At 40.9% G+C, this 9,202-nt stretch overlaps 1 protein-coding gene across 2 annotated transcripts; it reads left to right on the forward strand.

Annotated features, from left to right (window-relative positions):
- The first annotated feature begins 1,256 nt into the window (after positions 1-1,256).
- On the forward strand, positions 1,257-8,930 carry wiza (WIZ zinc finger a). 2 transcript variants are annotated; one of them, XM_032527359.1, is made up of 9 exons: positions 1,257-1,346; positions 2,114-2,185; positions 2,785-3,285; positions 3,501-4,235; positions 4,985-5,347; positions 6,607-6,821; positions 6,933-7,113; positions 7,217-7,376; positions 8,146-8,930. In XM_032527359.1, the coding sequence occupies exons 2-9, from the start codon at positions 2,173-2,175 to the stop codon at positions 8,300-8,302; spliced, it is 2,325 nt and encodes a 774-aa protein (XP_032383250.1). In that variant the 5' UTR covers positions 1,257-1,346; positions 2,114-2,172; the 3' UTR covers positions 8,303-8,930. The 2 variants fall into 2 exon arrangements, with proteins under 2 accessions (XP_032383250.1, XP_032383241.1); XM_032527350.1 differs by having other exon boundaries at positions 1,280-1,346; positions 2,719-3,285.
- The last annotated feature ends 272 nt before the right edge of the window (positions 8,931-9,202 follow it).

The raw sequence follows: 9,202 nt of genomic DNA on the forward strand, positions 1-9,202 counted from the left end.
GTCCCACTATTTATGTCTTTTCAGAAAATGGCGCAACCAGTATGAGTGCCTATTCATTCATTTTGCTAATCTTTCCAATGCAAGCTGTTGGGTTGTTTGAATAGTTTTCCTTTAAACTACATGAAACAATCATTAAAATGGCGTCCCGGTAAGTTCTTGTATATCTGTAACCAAAATCGTTTTAAGGCCTGTTATGATGATAATGACATCTTAAACAAACATTTTGTACATTTTGTATGAGAGTTATGACTAGAAATATTTTGTTTAGTAGTGCAATGGTTTTTTAATCCCTTTGTCTTTTGGATTTCAAAAGCTGTTTCAATAATAAATGCATAACATCTTCTTCTAAAACATTTAGCTTTCCCTTTATTCTTTCCTCAACCCCTCCTTTCCTGTCTTTCAGCTTTTAAACATTTACATTATTTTCCACTGAGGCGCATAACAGATGAGTGATGTGTTTTTGGAACAGTCCACTTGATGGCAGTGTAGTTCAGTGTAGTAGATTTGAACACATTCAAAGGATTCATAGGAAGGCCCCTTGGCCCTGCTAGATCATTTATTTTTTATTTATTTATTTTTTAGTGACAAAAACAACTACATACAAAACTCTCGTTGGGGAAAGAATATACATGCACGTATATTTGATACAAATGTTGTCCATGTACAAGAAAGAATTACCTGAGTAAAAGAAACAAAGAACAAACCAAAAAGAGGGAGCTACTTAAAACATATATATATATATAAAACACACAGGTCAAAAGCAAAAAGGTTAGAGAAAATAAAATTAACGTTTAGAGCGGAACAAAGGGGAGATTAATCAAAACAATAGTTTCCTAAATATGTCACTATACATTTGTCTTGCAACTTTACTTGATCTGATCTTTTTTAGGGAGGAAAAAACAATTGAAATTTATAAACCAAACAATAAAATGTTTAGAACATCTTCACTTAATGCGCCTGCTAGGTCATGCTCTTACTCATTGTGAACATTGTGTATTCCTACGTTGTGCGATTAATAAATGGATTTTGAATCTTGGATTTTTTCAGTGAGTTGTAGTCACTGAAGCAAAAAGTATTAATGCCAAATATGCAGTGGAATGATTAACCCTCCTGCCTTTTTATTTGTAAATTGTCCAAAGAGGTCATATTTGGTCACCTGAAGCTCTGTTGGCATATCCCTTAAAGGTATTTTTATGATGAAGACTGTAATGGCTGTAAAGGCATAGCCCCAGTGCTTTTATTTTGAAAACCTACCGCATCAGGAATGTTTGGACAGCTTCTTCCGCTAAGCTTATCAGCGACTAAAACTGATGTAGCCTACTGAGGCGGTTTGCTCGAGCTTTTAGGTAAATTCACTTTTGTCTATAATTTATTATTGACGTTTGGCTTCTAGTCCAGGGCTTAGGATGTGTAGCTAGTCGCTGTTTCGCTCAAATTGACATTTAATTTGAGCTAGCATGCAGCTAACGTTAGCATGCTTCAGAAGCAAAACAAAGGGTGCAACAGATTTTGTGGCATTACCCCGTATATCCATGGCTTTAACTAACATGACGCTCCAGCCTCCGCCTGTAGTTTTATAAGTAGTCTATTGCGTTTTGCTCAAAGATATGTTAAAATGCGAACAATACAATTAGAAATGGGGACGTTTCTCTACAATAAATAATGTTACAAGTTACATTCCACAGCTTTAAAGAGAGCATACAACACAGATGTAGCTAGCTAGCATAATTTACAAGATGGATTCCCTATCTAAAAAAGTAAAGGTATAACACTGTCAGTAAAACTATATTAAAATAATAAGTCATCTAAGTCACATTTTTCAAAGGTGTCACTCCATCTTGTCCTAGAGTACCGTGTGACGTCATGGGGTTGTTTGGTATGGAAGTCCTACATTTGTGTTCACCTTTCACACCCAAGGCTCAACCAGGGTTGACTTAGTGTTCAAAAGGGTTACCCACAATCGAGTCTGGCTATAGCAGGGAAGTTACACTTTCATTTAGCATGTTGGAAGCAAAATCCATGATCTGTAAGTTCTTGTCATCACCTTTTAGCACCGTACCTTAATTAATTGATATTCTTAATTCATATAATCCTTTTCCATCCGTGTACCCAGGATCCCCAGAGTCAACTTTCTCATTCCACAAAATAACCCCCCAAACATTATCAGCACTCATGGATTCACCAGGTAGGAGGCATTGTTATGAATAAGCTACCAATAATTACATTATTTCTTAGGTTACATTGTTACAAGAGCCTGAGCTTGTTTGTTTAAGTTCATTGGTCATCAGAATGAGTAGACCTCGATCGTAGTATCATTTTAAGTTAATTCTTTATAGAGGTTGGTTCTGCTATCACATACATTCAATCATTGGTGGCCAACGCCTCAGTTTTTAGTGCCACAGCAGTCTCTGGCCTTTACAGAACTTTGACCCCAAGTTTCTTGTAGCGTGATACAGATGTGCTACAGATTTAACATTTTGGAAAAAGAGAGAACTGGTATTTGATCGGTACTCTTTATCAGCAGATAACCTGAGTTTAGGTATCTTGAGTTTTTATCGGGAGTGGAAAGTTGTATTGGTGCATTGCTATTAATTTGTGTTCATTGCAACTCCTATTGTTGTCAAATCTTGACACATGTAAAGGTTGTCAAGTCTGTTAAGTGGCAATAACTTAATCAGCTCATAAACAAGCTTCAGGTTTGTTCTTTTTCTTGGTTAGAGACACTGCCTGAAGATCTCATATTTAATTCTGTAATGAAAATTTCCCATCTGGACTTCCCCACAGCAACCCCGCAGCCAGTCATATGTGAGGTCTGTGGTACGTACTTTGAGACACGGCGAGGGCTCTCCAGCCACGCCCGCCTCCATCTACGGCAGCTCGGTGTGACATCATCAGAAAGCAGCGGTGCTCCCATTGAACTCCTCTACCAGCTCATCCAGGAGAGAGGTGATTCTCTCCTTGATTTCAAAGCAGACTCCTCTGTACCTGGGACAGCCCCTTTCAAAAAAACATCGCAGCAGGAGTCCAGGACAAGTTCAGCACCAGAGGCCAGGAGTGACTTCTTAAAAGCAGAGAGTAGAGTCATGACAACTCCGCAAAAGATGCATCAACAGGAATCTCCAGCCAGACTGAAAGAGTCACCAATTGCTCTCCTCCACTCGCCCCCCTCTGGTCTTAGGCTGGGAGAGTCTAGAACAAGTGAAGGCAGCAGCTCATCATCAAGCCACAAAACCACAGTCAAGCCAATGTGGGCACCGCTGGTAACTGACGCCCCCATCACCTTAGGTACGGCTGAATTCTGAATAAATGTTTTAAAGAAATGTTGGATGTAGGGGAGTAGCTGTGTGTGCAAGATGGAGCTTAAACACCCAGGTACCTTATGTGATTATATGACCACTGATAGCAGGTAGTTATTCATTTACCATTTGTTTTAATAAAGTTAGCATGACAGCATTGTCTCATTGAGACTGAATTCCTCATCGTTTTCTTCATTTTTGCAGCTTCAGACACTAACAATGAGGTCCATGTGTGCCAACTTTGTGGCTGCTGGTACGGGACACGCAAAGGCCTGTCCGGTCATGCTCGGGACCATCTGCGCCAGATTGGAATCCCTGACAGCGACATTAAGGGCAGCCCGATTGATTTGCTTTACAAGATCATGGAGGAGGAGGACCTTAAGCCCATCAGCAGCGCGAAACAAGAGGAGCTCACCTCAAAAGATCCCCCTAGATCCTCCTCTAAACGACCTTCCAATCAATCCTCTCCACTTGTTTCTCCACCCAGCAAGCAGCCTAAATCGTCAGAGGACTTTACCTGTATTCTGTGCGGGGAGGAGTTTGAGAATCGTAAAGGCCTGGCCATCCATGCACGTGCTCACCTGCGTCAGATTGGAGTGGTTGACCTGCAGGGGAAAATCTCTGCAATTGACACAGTCCAGGAACTGGTCAGCAGTGGCATGCTAGAAGCCACACACTCTCCCAAATCATCTGCAGCACTATCCCCAGCCCCGTTTGCCTCCACATCGCTCTCCTCAAGCCCTGCAAAATACACCCGGTCTCCTGTTAACAGGGCCCCAAAGGCTAAGAAAGGCTTTCGGCTAGCAGTGGACCCCCTTCATAGGAAGCCTAAGCCTGAGCCTTTGGAGATTGAGGTGTCTGTTCAGCCGAAGGGATCCAGCAATAACAGCAACTCTCCCACGGAGAAGTCCACTGCTGCTCCAAAGCCTGTTAATGCAGGTAAAACAGACAGTGGAGCCCGATTGATAAAGGATTTTTAAGGCCGATACTGATATGATATATTGGCCAATATATATTAAAAACATAAACATATTTCCCTAACGTTAGTTATTTGTAGTTATTTATGAGTTCTCACTAAAATAATATAATAATTTGTTTTATTGTCACAACAGAACAGAGGAACATCAACATATATTAAAGTTCTGATAAGTAAAATGTGTAAAAATACAAACTAAAGATATGAAAGATATGAAAGTCCTTTGAACAAAAACACATTAACAAAAAAATAATCAGTGTTGCCAACAGGGATGCTGTAAAGCGCCCTCTGGTGGACAAACTATGCAGCACTCAAAACATGGTTGACCGTCTGTTTTTATTTTTAAAATATTCATTTATCAGAATTCATTATTTGTCATTATAAATGATTCTGATGAAAGAATTAATTTTTTTTTATCGGCCATTATAAATGCAGACACCGATAATAATACAGAGATTGGGAAATGTCTAATATCGGCCGATAATATCAGCCCCCCGATATATCGGTCGGGCTCTAACAGACAGTCATTATTCTGAATTAGTTATGCTAGTTTTTTGGTACCATATCATGTTATGACATGATCCAATTGAATTTTTGATTCATACTCTCAGCAGCTGTGATATACCCTATATATTTTCCATGTATTAATTTGTTTGTTATACAGTAGATATTGTGTATTCATCCCCTTTATTTCACTTCCCCCATTTCTTAGTGTCCTCCACAGATGTACAATCCACGCCAACAGTTCTTTGTGATTTCTGTGGCCAGCTGTTTGAGACACGCAAAGCCCTGTCATGCCATGCCCGTGCCCATCTGCGCCAGCTCGGCCTCAGCTGGTCGATCAAAACATCACCGATTGATCTCCTCAAAGAGGTCATGATTCATGGTGAAGAAGGCAAGAAAGTGTCTGTGGCCACTGGGTCATCAGGCAAAGGCACGTGGACCCCTCCAGGCTCCAGAAGGTTCCTGGACAGCCTCCGGTCAGGGGAACCAGCCACCAACCCTTCCACCTCACCTATTGATTATTCCATGAAAGAGAAATCCCCCCCTGGCAAAAGTGGAGCCGCCCACCCCGGTTAGACATTAACACCACAGGCTAATTATGTCACTTTAACAACCATGTTGTTTTGTGATAGTGAGCCACATTGATGTACTCTAACGAAGATGAACAAGGACACTGAGTCAATCCTACATAAACTGCCCTGGTGCCATAAATTCACACACCAAATGTGTGTTGATCTGTAGCTGAAAATAGTCCTCCACAACAGACTAGGTACTATTGTTTAGTTACATTTGTTAAAAACTCCAGTGGCCAGATAATCTTCAGTGGGAACAAATGGATCTGAACACAGACAGGATAGGGAATTTATTAGAATAGCCTCTTTTCTATGCAGTGTCTTTTCATGAGACACATCCCACAATGCAATGCTGCCTCAACACATGCTGCATTTTCAGTAAGGCTAGCATTTGACTTTCTCCTCAACAGGAGAACCGCAGTATTGGCATTGCTCTGCTGATACTCTTAACTGATTCTACCTGCATGCACAAACGTTCTGTTAGGTGAGAAATAGGGCGCAATCTTGCGCCCGGCGCAACTTAGCGAAAGCCCAACACATGTGTCTTTGCTAGAGCAAAGACTGATGCAGGTATTCATTTCCTGTCTAGCGCCTGCGCTGTTTATGTAGCAAATGCACCTGAGCCCATCTTTGCGCCTTTGCATGTGCTGGTCTTACAGGGAGGTGTGTTCTGGTGCATTCTTGGTGTATTGCTATCTTGAGGCAGAGGGAAGGGATCGCACCATTGACCAACAAAAACCTGGTCTAAAGTCAATAGCACAGCATTTCGATGTTATTTTTAACAGCGCATAAGTAAAATGTGCCTATGCTTTGCCTCTATGCTTGTTACACAGGGATGCACAGCAGCACACAGACATGCAAACAATTACATATAAGTAAGGTCTGGCTACACCACAGATAATTTTAAGGAAAAGTGTCTGGGTTGTTTGCATTTCTTTTGAACTAATCACAATACTTTGGGCAGCACTAAGTTCTGTATGCATTGACGGTGGCTCTGCAAAGCAATCATGGGAAGGAACTTGTTTTCGTAGAAACATTTGCACCCTGCAAAAGAAAACGCCACATAAAATATAAAATGAACTGTTCACACAATACTGTAACGTGAGCTATTTAAATTAGCTGGATACATGGTTAAATGTAATTTGTTCAGTGCGTAAAGCTATTCCTGGAACTCACTTGAACTGGTAATATATATCTAATCTGTCATTGGTAATGTAGATTCTGATCCTTGTTCCAAAATCTCTCATCTTTGTGTCAGACGCATCCTGTGAGCTTTGTGGATTTGAGTTTGAAAACCGCAAGGCTCTGGCCAGTCACGCTCGGGCCCACCTCCGACAGCTGGGAATTATTGAATGGAAGGCAGATGGAGCTAGTTCGCCAATCGAACTCCTCAGTGATTTGATCCGGAGGGACCCAGCCAAGGTTGCAGCTATAACCAGACGCTATCGTATGGGAGACCTTTATATCAAGAAGGTGGGCTGTGCCCTAATATATGCTTAAAATACTTTCTATTCAGATTTGGATACACAGACAATGTATTAAGCAATGCCAATCTTAATTTACTCTATATTCATTTTCCTTCAGTCCCAGAGAGGTGCCGTGTCACCCTCTCGGTCCACAGACTCTGACTCTGTCTCGGGCAGCAGCCTGAAGCCATCAGTGGGCAGAGAGAACTTGGGTGTAACTGCCAGCTCATCCAGACACTCTCACAGCCACATACGGACTATTGCAGCCCACGGCACCCCCAGTGTGCGCTTCCCAAGGGGTGAGAGATGAAAATGGCTGGAAACGGATTTACTGTAATTGACAAAAATACATTTGGATTTGTTTCTGTTCCGTTACTCTATTTCCTTTCTGTGTGGTTTCAGGGGTCCATCCACCAAAACATGTTGTGCCTTCAGGGGAAGAAAATCAGGACGCCAATCCCCAGCAGCCATCACGGTCTGGCAGCATCCCCGCTATGCTGCCAAAGCCTCCGCTAACACCGCTGGTCAAACTGGTGGGCAAAGTCTACTCCCTTCAGTGCAGGTCAGTTTATGAAATACAAAATATAAATAACCATTTTGCCTTTGGATTCACTGACTAATAGTGTTTAGGGTAATAGACCAATTTTCAGCAGCTTGCGTTGTTAAGTAATAAAAACAGATTTTTACTATAACATTTTTGATATTATTAATTAGTAGTCAGTAGAAAAGTGACAGAAAATGTGGGTAATTGAGTTAGTAATTGAGTATTCTACCAAATATTGGATTGGTTAATCAAGTTATCGGATAAGAAATACTTAATAAGAAAATAACTAGTAAACAGCAATAGTAAACATATTTATTATTGCTGTTTACAAAAAAGGAAAATCTGTTTTTTATATATACACATACACACACACACACACAAAAACGTTTTTGGTGGCCCAAATGTTAATCTTTTTCATCCTCTTCCCCTTCTTCCCTCTGGCTCTGCACTGAATATGCAAAAGAGCTGTTCAATAAGCCAAGGGTAAATGTGACGGTTCAAAGCTTACAGGAGGTCCATTCAACTGCACGCACGCACGCGCGCCCGCCCGCTCGCACACACACAGACCCACAGACCCACTGTCGATGGGCTGATGACGTTCACACGTTTCTTTGAGCTTCACATTTAAAATTAAGGCTTACATTTAAAATTATACATGGGGATATACTAGCAACATTGAAGCTCTGTTGTTAAATTACCTTATCAAGAAGTTGTTGTACCTTATTATGCAGTTAAGATTATACCCCCCCCCCCCCCCCCCCCCCCCCCTCTCTGTGCTGCTGTTCAGGTTCTGTGAAGAAGTATTTCATGGACCTCAGTCTGTTCAGGAGCGGTGGATCACACACCTGCAGAAACACATCCTGTCGCTGGGCTACAAAGGCAAAGCCTCTCCTCCTGCTCCACCAGTGGCAGCTCCAGCACTTGTCCATCCAGTAGCTGTCTAGTCCACAAAGTCTTTCTGTAATGTTCATTAAACATCATTTTATTTCAAACTTCATCATTTTCCCAACGAAGTCTAGAAGAAGACTTTATGTCTATTTTGAGGTAACAGATCCGTCCGAAACATGCAAATTAAATGTTCCTTTTTTTTTCCTCAAGAGGGCAAACGTGAGCCATGTGAGGGAGCAGCAGCAGAAGGTAATCCACTCAGGTTCAATCCACCCGAAACAATAGATCACAATTCTGATCACTACAAGTTTTTAGAAAATATACAAAGATAGTTCATCCCTCATTTTGATGGTCAGTGCTCTCTTCGTGCTCATAAATCCTAACATTTTTATAGATGTTGTAAATGTGTTGGAATGCCTTTAATTATTTGTCATTAGCACAATTCATGTCCCATACGGATAGAACGATCCTGGTCACTGATTTTCTCATTTTGTTTTTGTCCTACTAAGTAGACTGGTGTGGTTGCCATTTCACTGTGATATAGTCTCTTCTTTTATATGCTTTTGAATTTTATGTATTTTTAAGTATTTTTCTATAAATCTGGATGGATTAAATTGTTTCTGAAACACTGATAAAAGAAAGTTAGATGCAGAATTTGTACCCAACTCGTGACAACTTTGTTGAGAAAAAAAAAAAAATGAAAAAAGGTTATCAGTAATTTAACTTCCTGAAAATCAAAGCCTCAGCCGTCTTGCCCATAGAGACACTGTGTTTCTGTTATTGCCATTTTCTTTGGGAATAACTGCAAGTTTAGTTTTTGTATGAACTATTTTCTATTGTCAATGTCTTGTAACCTAACGTTAAAACTGATACCTCCCTGACTTTCTCCGTTGCCTATAACAGCGTGTGGACTGATTTCTATGTAGAGGACCCAGGACAGGTTTTTCAAAAGCAAC

The sequence above is a fragment of the Etheostoma spectabile genome, chromosome 2 (genome assembly GCF_008692095.1).
Source record: "Etheostoma spectabile isolate EspeVRDwgs_2016 chromosome 2, UIUC_Espe_1.0, whole genome shotgun sequence".
In the NCBI taxonomy this organism is placed as follows: Eukaryota; Metazoa; Chordata; class Actinopteri; order Perciformes; family Percidae; genus Etheostoma; species Etheostoma spectabile.

What these genes read in the sequence shown, in the direction of transcription:
- wiza (XM_032527350.1), top strand. An exon ending in TCCAAAGCCTGTTAATGCAG is followed by an intron (nt 4,236 to 4,984) that starts GTAAAACAGACA and finishes CCCATTTCTTAG; the next exon opens with TGTCCTCCACAGATGTACAA. An exon ending in GTCTACTCCCTTCAGTGCAG is followed by an intron (nt 7,377 to 8,145) that starts GTCAGTTTATGA and finishes GCTGCTGTTCAG; the next exon opens with GTTCTGTGAAGAAGTATTTC.